The 17411-nt window shown below is 50.2% G+C and overlaps 2 protein-coding genes and 1 pseudogene across 3 annotated transcripts in view; 2 read left to right on the top strand and 1 right to left on the bottom strand.

Annotated features, from left to right (window-relative positions):
• The window catches only part of LOC125913211 (L-lactate dehydrogenase A chain), a 968541-nt gene that overhangs the window by 726238 nt on the left and 224892 nt on the right, over window positions 1–17411 (bottom strand). The window lies entirely within an intron of this gene.
• The window catches only part of USH1C (USH1 protein network component harmonin), a 47013-nt gene that overhangs the window by 9935 nt on the left and 19667 nt on the right, over window positions 1–17411 (top strand). Inside the window, exons 5-15 of one of the 2 annotated variants that reach the window (XM_049618242.1) lie at window positions 4493–4601; window positions 4717–4741; window positions 4951–5008; window positions 5334–5428; window positions 6780–6864; window positions 8039–8098; window positions 8267–8323; window positions 8635–8777; window positions 9820–9885; window positions 10231–10355; window positions 13393–13466. In XM_049618242.1, the coding sequence (XP_049474199.1) occupies window positions 4493–4601; window positions 4717–4741; window positions 4951–5008; window positions 5334–5428; window positions 6780–6864; window positions 8039–8098; window positions 8267–8323; window positions 8635–8777; window positions 9820–9885; window positions 10231–10355; window positions 13393–13466 (897 nt within the window). Of the gene's footprint in view, window positions 1–4492; window positions 4602–4716; window positions 4742–4950; window positions 5009–5333; window positions 5429–6779; window positions 6865–8038; window positions 8099–8266; window positions 8324–8634; window positions 8778–9819; window positions 9886–10230; window positions 10356–13392; window positions 13467–14529; window positions 14580–17411 lie in introns of both variants that reach the window. The other variant, XM_049618252.1, reaches the window with a different exon arrangement.
• On the top strand, window positions 3050–3544 carry LOC125913301 (60S ribosomal protein L34-like; annotated as a pseudogene).

The raw sequence follows: 17411 nt of genomic DNA on the forward strand, positions 1-17411 counted from the left end.
AATTGCCGGTTTTCTTCGGTCAAGCTGAGAACCTGGATACTGCCCTTCACCACCCACCCCACTTCCCAAAGGAAGAGCATAGTTATGTCCTAACACCTGAAGCTTCAGATGTGTAGCCTTTTACTGGAAGGGTAAAGGAAATCCCAGTGTAGTATGGTGCTTAAGAGCATAGACCCTAGAAAGCCAGATTGTCCTGGCTTTGCTATTCATTGGCAATGGAAATATGATGAAATTACTTAACCCCATGTCTCAGTTTTGTTATCTGTAAAATGGGGATAATAATAATACTCCCTACCTCATCAGGTTGTCATGATACAAACAGTCACAGCCAGTAAGTGTCAGAGTCAGGATTTGAAACCAGGTCTTGTGTCTGCCAAGCCCAGGGATCTCTCTTCGGCACCCCAGGTGCCTCTCCCTTGGGGTCCCACACCTCAGTGATCTCAGTGTCCGAGCAGAGATGGGCCGACCTCCAGGTCTCACTCCTGCTGGAGCACAGAGCTGTGTTTTGTGTGTCCGCATCGAAGAGGCCCTCCCACTGCCTCCCAAAGCTGCCAGCATGTTTGTTATCAGGCTGCCAAGACAGGGGCTTCAGGGGTCTCCAAGACTTATGGTACAAGGCCCCATGGAGAGGGAGGTGGAAAGTGGGAGCTGACAGACATTGCTTTGTTCTAAATCCCTGTCTCACGGCTCGCCAGTGGCGGCTGAAATTTCAGCCACTTCATTACTCCGCTCCTGTGGGGCACATTTTCCAGCCCAGAAACACAGCCAGAGAAAAAACATAATGAGCTCCTCTCTTGGCATCGACTGAGGCCCTCTTTTTTTCCAGGGTGAGCTTTCCTCTTAGGACAAGCATTTCTCAACGATGCTTCCATGACTGGGGACATCAGGGCATTTTAATGAAACTTAGAGTTTTACCTTCCCACCTGTTTCTCAGGCTTATGAATTATCTTCTCTTTCTTGGGCTGATGGGCTCATCTGTCCTTTGTGCTGCTGTCCCTCAGATCGTCATTTCATTGTGGGCCTTGCACAAAGGGCCTTTTGCAGGGCTCCATGCTGGAGCGGGAGAGAGAGGAAAGCTGATATCGCAGCCTGTGTGGGAATCATTCTGACTGGGGTCCTAAGCAGGCTCCCTTTTGGAACAAGAGAGGGAGCCTTACTCAGAGGAGCTTGGGGAAAACGTCCATATCCATTCACCTGTCTGGGGTTCATGTTTCTGGGAAGATCTCATGCCTGAGATCTGAGGACAGGAGAAGATTCTGGAAGGCAGGGGAGGGGCATGTCCAGACTGGCTGGACTGAAGGCCCTGCTGATTTGACCTGTGAGGCTGGTCCCCAGGTGGGGAACTTGGACCCATTAATGGGACTCAGCCCTGGGACTCCCATCTCTCCATTCTTGTCCACCTATTGGACATATTTTAATTTATTTACTTTTTAAGTTTACTTATTTATTTTGAGACAGAGAGACAGCAAGCAGGGGAGGGGCAGAGAGAGAGAGGGAGACAGAGAATCCCAAGCAGGCTCCGTGCTGTCAGCAGAGAGCCTGATGCAGGCCTTGAACTCACAAACTGTGAGATCATGACCTGAGCTGAAACCGAGAGTCAACGCTTAACCAGTTGAGCCTCCCAGGCGCCCCATATTTTAGATCTTTCTTCAAATGTATCCTGTCTGAACCTATGTCCTCTGTCCTCAGCACAGGGCAGCCTCTGCTGCACAACATGCTGTATAATCCAGGGCTAGAGCATGATTCTGTGTGCCTTAGTTGTCCCAGCTATAAAATGGACAGAGCAATCTCTGCCTTTCCTATGGGACTTGAGATCATCTGTGACAGGTGGCAAGAATCCAGAGAGGACAGGATGCAGGGAACTGCAGTCAGGCTTGGCCAGGTGCCCTTCCTCCCTGCTTCCAAATGCCCAAGAGACAATGCTTGTTGTCTGTGTGGGAAACCTGACTTCAAATCCCAGGAACACTTTTTACCCACAAGCTGACCTTGAGCAAATCCCTTTATTTCTCTGAGCCTCAGTTTCCTCATCTGATTAACGGACACACAGAGTCATTATAAAAAGTGGGTGCAAAGAACTAGACCAGCTGCTCTCCTCACATGAGATGTCCCCAGAAATCTAGAGAGTTCTTTAGCGAGCCTCTCCCTGTGACACCTGTTCAAGCCCCTTGCCACTCTTGTCAGGCCCCTGTGAACATTGGGGTCTGTGTTGAGATGTGGAAGGGAAGCATTCAGGTGGCAATATTGAGAAGCGACTCTGTAATGATGTTGTAGACGGTGGAAGTTGGCCTAGCGAACCCCTCACAGGCTGTGGGCCCGCCCAGCTCCCAGACCCCACAGAGTCAACTGTGTCTCCCACATGTACCAACAAGTCCCCAAAGGGACAGCACATGTGGTGTGAGTTAAGCTGTCAGCTGACTTGTGCTGGCCTCAGGCTAGAAAGGGGCATCCAGGATCCAGTCCGTGTTTTGCAGCTAATGGCTGTGTGACCTTAGACAAAACATCACCTCCCTGGGCCTTGATTTCATGTGATGTCTAAGGGTCCTTCCAGCCCACAGTTATTTTTTTTTTTAAACGTTTATTCATTTTTGAGAGGGAGAGACAGGGGAAGAGCAGAGAGAGGGAGATATAGAATCTGAAGCAGGCTCCAGGCTCTGAGCTGTCAGCACAGAGCCTGACAGCAGGGCTTGAACCCACGAACCATGAGATCATGGCCTGAGCCAAAGTTGGGCGTTTAACCGACTGAGCCACCGAGGTGCCTCCAGCCCCACAGTTGTTAAGTGAGGAGCTTCAAGACTGACCCCCAGAGCCCAAGTGCTTGGAGGGGCCCAGAGCAGTGTCTAGCAGGGGATGAGCTCACCACAGATCTGTATCCAAAGGCTGTCCCTGCAGGCCTGTGAGCCCTGTCTCTCCCAATCAAATGAGGCCCAAAGTCCTGCGAACAGGGCAAGAATATTTAGGGCTCAGGCCCAACTAATGGTAACAATTGTGACCATTGATTGATTACTGTCCAATGTGCCAGGTGCTGGCTGGCTTTACATGGACCTGCTTACTTAATTCTCACAGCTGCTTGGACATCTCCCCATTTTACAGATGAGAAGAACTAAGGTTCAGAAAGTTCAAGAGACTTGCCCAAGGTCCTGTTTCCTCTTCCGAGGACAATGTTCACGGGCATTCCGAATGGTCTAGCATTTGACATACCATCGTAGGCTGTCCTGCAAAACAGCCTCTGATGAAACTAAGCTGTCCCGAACCTCTGGCAATAGAATCATTTACCTTTAGACCAAGAAGGTTGGGAAGGCACCAGACTCCACATGTGGCATGTGCCCAGGCCAGCTTCAAGGAGCTCGTGCTGTGACACCTACAGTTCTTCCGAGGTTGCCTAAAGTGGAAAAACATGTCAGCAGGGCCTATGGTGGTTCCCTGTGTGCTAAGTGTGTTCATGACAGGATCAAGCGTGCTTTCCTTATTAAAGAGGAGAAAATCGTCGTGAAAGTGTTGAAAGCACAAACATAGAGTCAGAAAGCTAAATAAAAAAATGAAGATTTTCTTTGAGTAATAAAAATATTTAAAAAGAGAGAGAGAGGGAGACTTACCCAAGGTTGTGCAGCAAATAAGAATAGAAGAAGGGGGGGGGGGTTGGAGGGCACCTGGGTGGCTCAGTGGATTAAGTATCCCACTCTTGATCTCAGCTCAGGTCTTGATCTCAGGGTCGTGAGTTCAAGCCCTGAATCAGGGTCCGCACTGGGCATGAAGCCTACTTAAAAAAATAATAATAATGATAATGGAAGCAGAAAAGAAACAAAATGGAAGCAGGAGTTTGAATCCAGGACATCTGATGCCAAAGCCTTGTGTTTATTCATTCTTCTTTGCTTACTCCAAGTGGGAATTCAGAGGTCAGGGCTGTGGCAGAGTTAAAATGCCCATTAAGCTTCCATAGAGTAGAAAGAAAGATATTGTGTGTGTGTGTCAGTGATGTGAACTTGGGTCAGGAATCATGGAAGTTCCCCACCCCAACTCCGTTATGGTGTTATAGTGATTAACAAAGACAGGAGAACCTACTCTGTGGGCGGGGTGGGACAAAGGCCAAGGAAGAACTGCCTGAATCTAGGTGAAGGTTGCCCTTTGCACGCGTTATAGAACCTGATGGTGACCCAGTGGGGAAAAGGGACCCTGGAGGGAGGATATAGGGTCCTGAGTTCTAGTCCCAGCTCTGCTACCCATTCTCTGTGCCTCTCACACCCGCTCCATGTTGGTTCCCCCATCTGTAAAATGCCATCAGAAAGACTGCTTAGAAATGTCACTATCCTGGGACCCCTCAAGCTGATGGAGAGTGGGTTGGTTATAACAAGGTACTAGAGTACACACCAAGGTTTCTTCTGAGGGAAGGCACGTCATCGTCCCCTTTCCCGGAGAGCAGGCCCAGAGCATCTAGTGGCAAGCCTGCCCAGCTGCCTTCTCAACCTGGTGCTCATTCCTTCTGTCTGCGGCCAAGGTAGGGGATGAGATCGTCCGGATCAATGGATATTCCATCTCCTCCTGCACCCATGAGGAAGTCATCAACCTCATCCGCACCAAGAAGACCGTGTCCATCAAAGTGAGACGTGAGTGAGGCCAGACGACCGGGGTACTGATGGAGGGGTGGGGGGGGGGGGGGATAGGCGGTGGGGTCCCTAGCTCCTGGGGCACCGTCCTAACCCCTATGCCATTCTCCCACAGACATCGGCCTGATTCCTGTGAAGAGGTGAGCAGGACCTTCCTCTGCAGACAGACTCTTCCCTGTGGGCTCAGTCAGGGTCCTGGGATTCGCATTGGGCTCTGGCCTCCACCAAACCAGTACTGCTCCTGGGCCAGCAGTGGCTGGAGGCTCCAGATGGGCAGATCTGGATTTGGAGCCTGGTTCCTCAAACATCTCTCTCTAATGACTGCCCTTTTACATCCCCGTCCCACTAGCTCTCCTGATGAACCCCTCAAATGGCAGTATGTGGATCAGTTTGTGTCAGAATCTGAGGTAAGGGCCAGGACCACCTGTGATGGGGTCTGGAGAGGGTTGTCTTCAAGGAGGGGCAGCAGGTCCCAAAGGGAGGGCTTGCCCCAGAGATGTGCCTTCAGGGGCTTTAGACAGGCTCCCAAGACATCCAGAGACATCCAGAACGTCCCTGAGGCCCCCAGGGCATCCAGCCAGGCCCAGCTGGGGCAGACATACCCCCTAGGAACATAATGGCAAGCAGTCTTATATGAAGACAGCAGTAGTTGCTCTAAAGGACTTTATGAAATCAAGAGACCACTTGCACACATGTGGACTCCCAGTGACCCTTATCCCATCCTTCCTCCAGGGTGGGCGGAGCAGCCTGGGCTTCCCCGGCAGTCGGGAAAACAAGGAGAAGAAGGTCTTCATCAGTCTGGTAGGATCCCGGGGCCTTGGCTGCAGGTGGGTGTCAGTCGTGCCCTGGGGCTCTCTCATGGCCAGTAGACCCCAGGAGACCCCTAACACTTCTCCCCTTTCTCACTGCTGCTTCTGAGGAGATGACACTTCTCAGTGTCTGATTTCCTCTCTGGGCTTCACAATAGCCCTATACAGCCAGAGGGACAGCTCTGACAGGCCCATTTTATAGATGAGGAAACTGAGGCCCACAGGCAGAGCCGTGTTCCGTTGGTGGGCTCTTGAGTCACTGCAAAAGGGACCCGTCTAGCTGGCCATCTCTGTTACAGTTCCCTTGTCATTTATTACCTTGTGGGGTTCCTTAAGTGGCAGCCAGGGAATTGCAAACAGGCATCAGGCCACCTGAGGTGGTCTTATTACACACACGGGTGGTACACTTTTAGATCTAGGTTCCAGCCCCTGCTCTCCACCTGTGAGCTCTAGAACCTTGGACTGGTTACTTAACCACTCTGAGCCTAGTTTCCCCCTCTATAAACTGGGAATGACGATACCAGTGGCTGTGAGCAAGAATGAGATGTAGAGATAAAGTACCAGCTTAGTGCCTAGTAGGTAGTAAGCAGTTGGTAAACATTAGCTATTATTATTTAACTTTTTCATATTGTTTCTACTCATTCACATTTATTCAATGCTTTTCTGCCAAGCATAGGTGCCAAAGAGTCCCTCCTTCCCAACCACTAAATACTTACAGTGTAGAGTTGCAAGGGCCCTAATGAAGCTGCTTTCTGCATCAGAGATGGCAAATAGGTCTCCCGTCCTGTGCTATTTTTCATCAATTAGCGGTGGCTGCCTGGAGTCCTACAGCTGACCCCTTTTTGACTCCCCCCAAATTTAACTAATAACCTACTGTTGACTGGAAGCCTTACCGATAACATAAACAGTTGCTTAACCCATAGTTTGTGTTTTATATACTATATACTGTATTATTACGACAAAGTAAGCTAGGGCAAAGAAACTATTGTTAAGGAAACCATAAGGAAGAGAAAATGCATTTACAGGGTTGTACTATGAGAAATCCACATACAAGTGGACCCATGCAGTTCAAAGTCATGTTGTTCAAGGGCCAGCTGTGTTTTGAAAAGACCTCAACAGCATATGCCATATATTGGGTGACGGGTTGGGTAGCGGGAAATTACAAATAGTTTTTCTGTGGCTGTTGCCGCAGGGAAATGAGGCTGGACAGGTAAACGACGGAGCCCCATGGGTACTGAACCTCATGGGTGACCTGGATCCTGAGGGGCCAGCGTACGGGACACACAGGCAGAGGGATCAGGACATTGAGAATGAGCAGCACTGCCAGGGAGGAGCAGAGCCTCACCCATATTTCCCATCTCTCCCACAGCATTTCCAGTGGGCCCATCCAGAAACCTGGCATCTTTATCAGCAATGTGAAGCCTGGTTCCCTGTCTGCTGAGGTGGGGCTGGAGGTGAGTGACCGACACTGGGATGCCTCAGAGGGGTACAGGGTCAGACGATGACCCTGGTCATCACGCTAGTGATGGAGGTGCAGGCCTTTCCACACAGCCCTCTCCCAACAGCCGCTGGTTGATGATTCCTCCCCATCCGCCAAGTGAAGGCTTCACGTTTCACCTTTCTACAGTCTTCTCTGGCTCTGAGAGCCTTTGGTCCTGACCTTGGGGATGTAGTAATAGTAAAGAATTGACATTCATTGAGTGTTTACAGGGTAGGACTTTTTTCTAAGCCCTTTAAAATGTATAAGAACTCTGAGAATTAGGTACTGTCATTTTACAGATGGAGAAACTGAGACCTGGAGAAAGTGTATGATTTTTCTAAGATCATGTACCTAGTGTAATAGGGCTGGGATTCAAACCTAGGTAGTCTGGTGCCAGAGCCAGAACTCTTTTTTTTTTTTTTTTTTAAGTTTATTTATTTATTTTTGAGACAGAGAGCGCATGCACGCACAAGCATGGGTGGGGCAGAGAGAGAGGGAGACAGAGAATCTCAAGCAGGCTTCGTACTGTCAGTGCAGAGCCCGACGCGGGGCTCAGACTCATGAACCATGAGATCACGACCTGAGCCAAAATCAAGAGTCAGATGCTTAACCAACTGAGCCACCCAGGTGCCCCCAGAACTCTTAATCTCTTCTTTTGACAAGCTACTTCCTTTTTCTGCACTTCAGTTTCCTCTCCTGAAAAATGGGGGCAATAGTCTTCCTTCTAGGGTCATTGTGTGGATTAAATGAATTAATACATATGCTTCCAACTGTGCCTGGCACATAGTAAGGGATTGATGAGTGCTAGCTATTATACAAAATATTATTATGGCTCCATAAGGCCTCTGCTATATGAGAAACCCAAGGCTCCTATGTCTACAAACTGAGTTTTTAAAGCAAATACAAATTAAGCCAAAGGAATGAACCTCTAATGGGATAATATTTGACAGCCGATAAAGGAAATATAAAGTGTAGGCACCCTGGGAGGATACCATTAGAGCTTTCTAACTGCTCTATTCATGAGGAAGAGCTGAGGTGCAGCCACTGGAAGACCCAATATGTGACTCTGGCCCTGGGGGAAGCCCTTCCTGCAGCCGAGTGGGTTTACAGATAGTGGACACACTGAACCCTCTCCATTTCTCCTCCAGACAGGGGACCAGATTGTCGAAGTCAACGGCATCGACTTCTCCAACCTGGACCACAAGGAGGTGAGATGCGGGGTCTCCACCTGCTGGCCGTTATCATGTCTGCCCTTCACTTCCCATGCCCCACCCCCCAACCCTGCCATGGGGTCTGAGACCTTCTGTGATGTGTAGAGGCCTTGACTGCTCTGGGCTGTCAGGCTTCAGACAAGGTCTGTCTGCTTGTCCCCCCAGGCCGTCAACGTGCTGAAGAGTAGCCGCAGCCTGACCATCTCCATTGTAGCTGGAGCTGTAAGTCCAGAATGACCTGGTAGGGCCCCATAACCCCTGACTTCCAACCCCGGCCATTCAGACCCCTGATCTCTGGCACACACTCCTGGGAAGGGCCAGAGGGTCTCCTTTCCTGAAGCTCTGACAGAGCAGAGGGAGAGATCTCTGCCTAGCGGGGAGAAGCTTGCTCAGAGACAATAGGAGCCACAGTGCCTGACACGGGGAGCCATGCTGATAAGAGGACAACCTGCATCTTGGTCCCCAGGGCTGTGGCAGTGGATGGCCGGGTTCCCTGGGAGACTGAGCAAGAGGTCTCTTTTCACTCCCCTGAGGGCCGAGAGCTGTTCCTGACAGACCGGGAGCGGCTGGAGGAGGCACGGCAGCGCGAGCTACAGCGGCAAGAGCTTCTCATGCAGAAGCGGCTGGCAATGGAGTCCAACAAGATCCTCCAGGAGCAGCAGGAGATGGAACGACAGTGAGTGTGGCCAGCCAGGGTGCCCCCTCCCTCTCCTCCCTGCCCACCCTGTCCTGGGCCAGCTTCATCCTACCCCCCTGAGGCCTGTCCTCAGACCAGATGGGTTCAGTAGTGGTCAGTGTATCCATCCCTTGCCTCCAGACCACCAAGCTCTCCCCTTCTAGTTGAGGAGAGCCCTTGACTTCCAAAACCCAGAAGTATGGAAAATGAGGATGCTACCAGCAGTAGCTAATGTTTGTTGAGTATCAGTCATGTGGCCGGCATTGAATCAGGACCTTGTTTATGTCTTGCTTAATTTAATTCCCACAATAGCTCTGGAAGATAGATGGTATTGACCCATTTTACAGGTGAGGAGGCTGGGAGGTCTTAGCTCAGGGAGGTTAAGCCACTTGTGAACAAAGTCACATGTGGCCAAGCTGGGATTCACACCTGTCTGTGGTAATAAGGCTCACCCATCCTAAGGTTGGTTGAGATGATGGACTGAGACAATAAATGTGGTGAGCAATTCACAAATAAAAAGCTACTGTCAAAATCCAAATCCAGATACATTCTAGGAGTGTAAAAACAATTTGGAAAAGGAAGGTGGACAGGATCTTTCCCTCTTCCCCATCACAGAATTAGCCTGGAGAATCAGCCCTGGTGGTACCTCTGCCCATTGCCCTGGCCTTGGCCAGTGGCCCCGGCTACATGTTGCCTGGGGCCCTCCTCCCAGAGGACCTGACTCCAGCAAGGCCCTGCCTACCGTCAGTCACTTTATCTAAGTGTTTGAAGGTAGACACATAGAGTGTGGCCTGCGTCGATCCGCCTCCCATCCCTGGCAGCACAGAATCTCTGCTCAGCAGTGCCAGGCAAAACCACACAAGAGCACGAGGCCCAGATTTTCTTGGACCCGCTTCCCCAGCATCCAAATCTGGTCCAGGCATCCTTGGAAGGGAGCCCATAAGAAAGATTTTAAACCTTTCTCAAATTAGGAATTAGCTACAAGGAAGAGAGAACTTCTCTTGCATAGACTCTAGCATGCCAATCTGAATTTGTGTTTCAGAAGAAAAAAAGAAATTGCCCAGAAGGCAGCAGAGGAGAATGAAAGATACCGGAAGGAGATGGAACAGTGAGTGCTTGGGTCCACATGTCTGCGTGCACACGTGAGTGTGCTCTTGGGATTGTGGCCAGCCAGAGACCCCCTCCAGGCCCAGTTTGCCTGGCCTTCTTGTCTCCTGGTAGCCATTCCATAATTCTAGTAAAGCCCATTGCGTTAAGGTAACTAGAGCATAGTCCTGTAATCCCCAGGGTGGCATTGACACTCGATGTCGAATACAAGTGCCAGGAACTTTGTTTTCTGCATCACAGCTAGAGCCATGCAGCCTCTCCCCAGGCTGGTTAGGGTTTCCCAATAGGCAGAGGGTGGGCCTGTAAAAGTCCTGACCCCAGTCACAGGCGGGGGATCTTATTTCAGGATTGTGGAAGAGGAGGAGAAGTTTAAGAAGCAGTGGGAAGAAGACTGGGGCTCAAAGGAACAGCTGCTCTCATCTAAAACCATCACCGCTGAGGTGCACCCAATACCCCTTCGCAAGCCTAAGTGTATGTATCATGTACCTGGGGAGGGAACTTCCTTCTGGGGCCTGGGGGTTGGGGAGTATCTTGACAGAGACACTAGTCTCCCTCCAATCACCACCACCTCCCCAGGTGAAGAGCCCACAGCTCCCTGGGCTGTATTTCTTTCATGGAGGGGCAGCCATGTGCCAGGGCATGGGGATGGGTAGGATCTCTGCCCCTTTGTCCCCAGGGGTCTGTTGCCAGACTCTCCCCCACAACACAGACTCAAGCAGGAGGGCCTCTCCTTGTGCCCTTGGGCTGCTGACCAGGGAATGGAGAGCTCTGTCAAAAGCGAGTTGTTCATTGGATCATCTTGCTTTGCTGGGTAGTACGTCCACATCCCACCTGGTTCTGAATCAGAGCTGGGTGCAACAGCAGCAAGAAAGAGGGGAAATGCTCATGATGGAGAGGATTTGGGTGATCCGAGACTGATGGGTGACTGTGGGAAGACCTTACTTGAAGTGCCCCTGCCACCTGCACCCCTGTGCATGGGGTATGGTCACACCCTTTCAAGGATGGAGTCAGGGAGAGGACTGAGCCCAAACTGCAGCCATCCTGGGGCCTCAGCTCCCTCCACCCTTTGCACCTCCTTTCTTCATCTGCCCTGGGTTCTCACTTCCAATTTCAGGCCAGGCCTCCACCTCCTGCTCCCCTGTCCACCTGCTCACAACCCCTACTACCAGGTGCCCACACCACCAGGGCAAAGTAGTGGCTCACTCTCAGTGCTTCTCCAGGGGGCTGGGGGTAGGAAACCAAGCAAGGTAGCTGGGGGCCATGGCAATCACGAGTCCAGGATTCCACATTGGGCCTTATTGTCACTTTACATGACATAGGCCCAGTTCTGCTGCAGCTGATTGTGCTCAGCTGACCTGGGAACCTCTAGATATGGGGTGAATCTACACCCAAGAACCAAGATTCCACATGTCTGCTGTGTCACAGCCATTTGGGATCTTGTGATGGTCTAGACAACCTGGCCCGAACTTTGGATCACATTGGGCCCTAGAGTGGCATCATCTTGTCAACACAGGCCACTTGGGTCAACAAAGAGGTTGGGCAGGCACCTGGATGGTTCCGTTTCACTCCTGCCTGGTGCAGAACAAACATCTCCCAGCACATTCCTTCCTGGCAGCAGGGGATGGTGTCATCCCAGGGTCCTCTCTGAAGGACAAAGCAAGCTCTCATTAGCCTCCCCCCTGACATTTGGTATTAGTTAAGGATGTGGCCAGAGCTAAATTCCTGGTGAATAATCTGTGTTTGAGACAGGGAGCTAATTTGCTCTTATGAGTGAAATAGGAGCTTCAGAAGGAGAGAAATCGATTTTAATTGCTTCTCGTGAAAGTAATCCTAGTCAATTTAGTACCTTTCTAGAAACTGGGCCTTGGCTTTAGAGCAAACACATTCTCTCAGGAACTACGAAAAATAAAAACACTTTCTCTGGCTAGCTATTTATTTAGTGCTTTTAAACCAAATCAAGCTTCTTGAATGAAAGAAGCAAGAGCTTTCCCTTTGCTTTAAGATATAAATTTTTTCTAAGGGAATGTGCGAAACATGGGATAGATGGCGAGCCTGCCTGCCTGAGCTGCGGCAGCTGCTGCCTCTGTCCATGTCCGCGTGCACCGGCAATTTCATTCTCCTTGGGAAATCAGTCAGAAAATGCAGGAAGGCCTCTGAGCGAGCTCAATTCCTGCCTCCCTCCCCATTCCTGGGAAGCTGGAGCGGTCTCTGTTGTGTTGGGCCAGCACAACTGGGACAAGCCGGCTCCTCCCTGGTGACTCTTCAGCTCTGGGGCCCAGTTAGCCAACAGGTTATATCTGACTCAGGTGTTTGTGCCTGTGAGGGATGGACTGCACATTTTTGAACAGACAGGAAAGAGTGTGGAGCATCTCTTGCCTGAAAAAGAAAGCCACTCATCCTAATGATGTGGCGGGCCTGACTGCTTGTCTCACCACCACCTGTCCTAGGGGCACTGCCTGCCTCCCTGTGGCTGACCCAGCAGAACCCCAACATTCTTCTGAGCCAGGACAGATTGTCACAGAGTCCCCCAGAAGAGCTTTCTTTAGCCAAAGCAATGAGGAAGGGGGTTATTAAGCATCCCAGAGCTGGAAGGAGCCTTGGAATATGAAGAGGTTTAAACAGGATATTTCGAGGATTTTCTCTCCATTAGGACCCCATCAATTAGCCTCCACCCCCAATGGACCCCATGGTTTAGAAGTTGAGGTTTTTCCTATCAAACTATGAAGCAATCAGTTGTTTTCCTATTGTTTTATTATGTAGTCATTGTTATTTGCAAGAAAGCATCAATGTTCCACTATTTAATTAACATAAATTGCGCCAAAAGCTAAGGAATTTAACTTACAGCCTTTTCATAGAGGAATGGGGAAGTTCTTCTAATTAATATTTGAAATATTAATAGGCAGGTCACAACAGACTCATCCACTCCCTTCAACAGTCCCAGGGAGGCCAAAGTCCAGATTGGAAACCACTGGAATGGATGATTTGCTATTCTCCACATGATGTCAACATTCATGTCTTCCTAACCACATATCTCCCCTTTACCCTTTGAAATCTCCTCACCTCCTCAGAATCAACCTGCCCACATAGCTCTGACATCCCCCAGGGACCCAGAGTTCCCAAAGTGGTAAGAAGCAGCCAGGAGGGTCTGTTCTGCCATTGTAAACCCTTGATACCAGACATGTGTAATACTCAGATATTCCCATATTCTGTGCCTCACTTCCCAAGTTTCAACTGAATGCCCTGCACAAAGTTTCTCACTTGACTGTCAGGTCAGAGGTCCCCCTGTTGTTAGCCCATTTTACAGACAGAGAAACTAAAGCTACCAAGGTTGAAAGCACTGCATGCACGATCCCGGAGCAAGACAGTTTTGCTCTGGGCTCCTGAGCCCTGTTCCCACCCCTGACCTCACAAGTACCCATAGGTCATTAGGCTCCTGGGAAGCACCTCTGGCCTCTTGGTCTCCCAAGTCCCTCTTGGTTCACCAGCTTCCTCCTCTTTTCCTGGGTAGCTGATCAGGGAGTGGAACCTGAGCTTGAGCCAGCAGATGACCCGGATGGAGGCATGGAGGAGCAGGGAGAGCAGGTTTGCAGCCCCCGTTTCACTGCCTGGCCTTGCTGCTCCGCTTGCCTTGCCCACCGCCTCCTGCTAGCCCTGCAGACACCCAGCTCTAAGGGGCCATCACGCGGCAGGGACCACTGGAATGTGCGAAGCTCCTGCAATCCCAGCTTAGTCCAAGCACTGCACACAAACCCTGAGGACAGGACTCCCAACCTGGCTGAAATGTCTGCTGATACATACCTAAACAACTGAACCACTGGTTCAGTGCTGCCCAAGCCCAGGTTCTTCCTCTGCTGCTCTGGGATCTCCCTAAGGACTCCCTAGATATCCCCAAGGTCAGGCAGGAGGCTTTCAAGATCCTGTTCTAGAACTCAGTCTGGTCAGGGTGGGTAATTATTTAATGGATCACTGCTGGTGCAGGGAGCTTTAGGTTTGAGATGTTTCCCGGTCATACTGTTGCCTGGGGGAAGCAGGGGGCTGGTGCCCTGATGATCTGGTCTGGGGCCGGGGCGGGGTATGCTTGTCGGGGCAGACCTGCCCACAGCTGCCTGAGCTGCCTTTCTCAGAGCTGACCGCTGTCATTGCCTTCTCTCTCAACATCGAAAGCAGAGGACGTGGTCTGTACTATGAGATAAGACAGTTTTGTTCTGAGTGATAGCAATTTGAGGCATAAACCCAGGCTATCTTTTGTCTTGAGCCATTTCTTGGATGGAGGGACCAGACATCAGTCAGGAGAGGCCTCGTTCTCTTTCAGTGTTAGCAGACTGCAGCTGTGATTTGGAAAAGCTCATCCCCCAACAAGGGCTGTCTCTGATTTTCTGGCACTGACTCCTGAAGCCAGTGTCCTGGGGAGAAGCAGTTGACGATGCCCCAGGGAATCAGGGCCATTCTCTGGCAGCCTGGGGCCTGCTCTGTAACCCAGGTGAAGCCAGGTGAGTGGAGAGTCAGACCGAGGGTGCGGTTTTGCTATTGGGTCTGCTCTTCATCTCACAGCCACATGTCCTTGAGATCCCAGCCCCTGGCTGCTGTCTGTGGATACTCTGGCTGAGCCAAACAGCATCTCATCTCTTTGTTCTCTGTGTTATAGCCTTTGGGTGGTTTTATCGTTACGATGGCAAATTCCCAACCATCCGGAAGGTAGGGCGCGAGACTGAGTGCTGTGCCGTTTGCCGCTGAGTTTGCTGTGGGGTTTGGCCTTTACGAGCATTGTTTCTTTGCCTGTCAACTCTAAACAGTGTAACCCGGCCTGTTCACTACAAGGGCTGACCTGTCTGCGTCTATCAGGCTGACGTCAAAAGGCAGGGCGCTGCCACAGAAGCATTGTGGGGGGAAAGTGTTCATGGGGTGAGACCCGTCTGAGTACCATCTGGCACCATCTCGGTCAGCATCAGCCCCGGAGGCACAGGGCAGGGACAGGGCCATGGCAGCTTCTTTGTTCCTCTGTCAAGACCAGAAGCCATGGTCAGACAGAGTGCAATATCAGGTTGGGTACACACAACACACGTTATGAGACCAGCTGCACCAGACACAGACTCGCTGCCAGGCAGGGATTTTCTGCCTCGAGTTGAGACTAAGAGCCACACCAATCATAACTCTCTCCTAGAAATATCGCTACGTGTGCCAAGATAATGCATTTTTCTGGTCTCTGGGGCCTTGAATTTTCTCTCGAAATCTTATTACTGTATCTCCAGGCCCCATAAGACTCTCATCCTTTTTCTTTCTAAATCACTTTGGCATTTGATTATGAAAACGCCACTGTTAATATCTGTAGATTGGACATATGAGATGACTTGGCATTTGGAAATCAGGCATCAGCATAAATCTGGGTGAACTAATTTAGTTGTTATCACTCGGCTGGGTCTTTCTGGCAGGATGTCAGTCCGCCAGAAACCAAAACGGTGGCAGCTGGGTGACCTTGATGATAGGTAGGTAGCTTCTCCCTGCCTGTAAAATGGGAATATCTGATGTCCCAGAAACGTCTGCTCCCTTCTTCCAACACGATACTGTTAAGATAATAGACAGCAATATTATTCCTGACAGAAGTTAGCATCTCGACCTAGGAACACAGATCATGATTTGTATGATATTGAATAAACTTAGGACCATGGGGGATTCCTTTCCACACTGCCTTGGTCTCAGAAAGGACCCAGTCTCATAAGACTGTCTTTTTTCATCCTATAGCCCGACTCTGTGGCTTAGGCTATCTCATTGGGTTAGATTTTGAATGCTTTACACACTATCTCTACTAGAACTCACCTACAGAGGACAGCGTGCACACACACACACACACACACACACAGGATTATACTGGAAAAAATACCTATACCTTTATGGATAGGTAAAACCTCTTCCAGGCACTAATAACCAGGTAAATGTAAGAGAACTAACATCTTCTCCACACACATACCTCCCATAGGAAATCATGTCACTTGGACATTGCTATTGGTAAGAAGGAGCCCTGTTTTCACCTATTCATTAGTTCAGTATAACCGAATAGCTGGTATTTTTGTTTTCATTTCATTTCCAAAAGAGAGAAAGATGGCTTCTAGGTAAGAAGCAAGAGCACATCCGTCCTGTCTGCCTTTCCTTTCAGTCCAAACTGGGAGGGACCATTTGCCATGAATTTAACTGACAGCTAAAAGGACAGCAGAATCACATCTCTCATGCTGGCTCTGAAAACCCATTGTCGCTTCCTCTAGAGTCATGTGACATGCATTGTCTCCCAGCAGCTAGAACACCAAGTTCCCGGGTAATACACATGGCTATCTATAGCCATGATCATCAGTGTGCACAATTTCCCTTATTTGAAAAGACAAAGATTCGATGTTTGTTATTCCTAACCTGGGAGTAAGTCCCTCTGAGGCTCAAGGTCCCCAGGCCTGTGGCCCCACAAAGTCTGTGTCAGCCTGCAGGATTCATGGTTCTGACTAAGCCTTTTCCTAGGATGCTTGAGTAAATCCTGCAAACCAGCCCTATGGCAGGAGCCCACTGTCCAGCAGGTGAGGTAGATTCACACGCAACTGAGGAACCTGTATGGAGGGCACTAGTATGAGGTCAGTAGACGATGCTATGGGACAGTTTAACCTTCTGCATCACTAAACAGGCGCTGCTTTCTTGGAAAGGGGACAGAGCCTGCCACATCTGCCTGTCCCATCCAGGATACCTGGCTCTAAAATGTTAGCACTGGTAGTTTGAGGGTTTTTTGGTTTGGTTTGATTTGGTTTGGTTTTTAAACCAACAGAATGGCCATTCCTATCATTGGTGGTCCCTGTGAGAGGCCATACCCATATCCTAGCAAGCTGCCATTAGGCAGAATGTCATTGGCTCCTCTCTGAGTAATTGCTGTCTGATCTATAACATGATGGCAGTGTTCATCTATCAGCTGAGCCAAGAGTCTAGTGAACATGGTGGGTAAGGAACCAAGCAGGACTCTGAAGCAATGAGAGTCATTGCTACTACTTTTCTCAGGTAGTTCATGGACTGTCCTGGTGGCGGGCCTCTATCCCTGACATGGGGGACCATCTCCAAAGAGCATTACCTGTGCATGGAAGTAGGGATTGTCTTTAGGAGGGGAGGCAGGATGACTCAGTAATAGGTCCATAACTACACCCCCAGGCTTCTCCAGCTGTGGATAAAGTTTCGTATCCGGTAATGAAAAACTCAATTCCTCATTCCTGCCCTTAGATGCTGGGATGATTTGGGAATTCTGAGAGAAGCCCTCAGGGAATGCTAGTTAGGGGTGGGGATGAGCTCAGTGAACAGGCAGATTTCCTCCTCCCCACATCAATTCCCCAGAATGTTGACTCTCTCTGCTGCCGCCTCTCCTGAGTGCTAACTCTGTCCTCTGTGCTGTGTGTGATGGGGCTGACACTCCCTCCTGCCACACTCCCGTTGCTGCCAGCTCATCTGGGCACAGTAGAAAATGTGTTGGTCCTAGAAGACTCGGGACCAAACCCTGGCACCACCACT

Source organism: Panthera uncia, chromosome D1 (assembly GCF_023721935.1).
Source record: "Panthera uncia isolate 11264 chromosome D1, Puncia_PCG_1.0, whole genome shotgun sequence".
Lineage (NCBI taxonomy): Eukaryota > Metazoa > Chordata > Mammalia > Carnivora > Felidae > Panthera > Panthera uncia.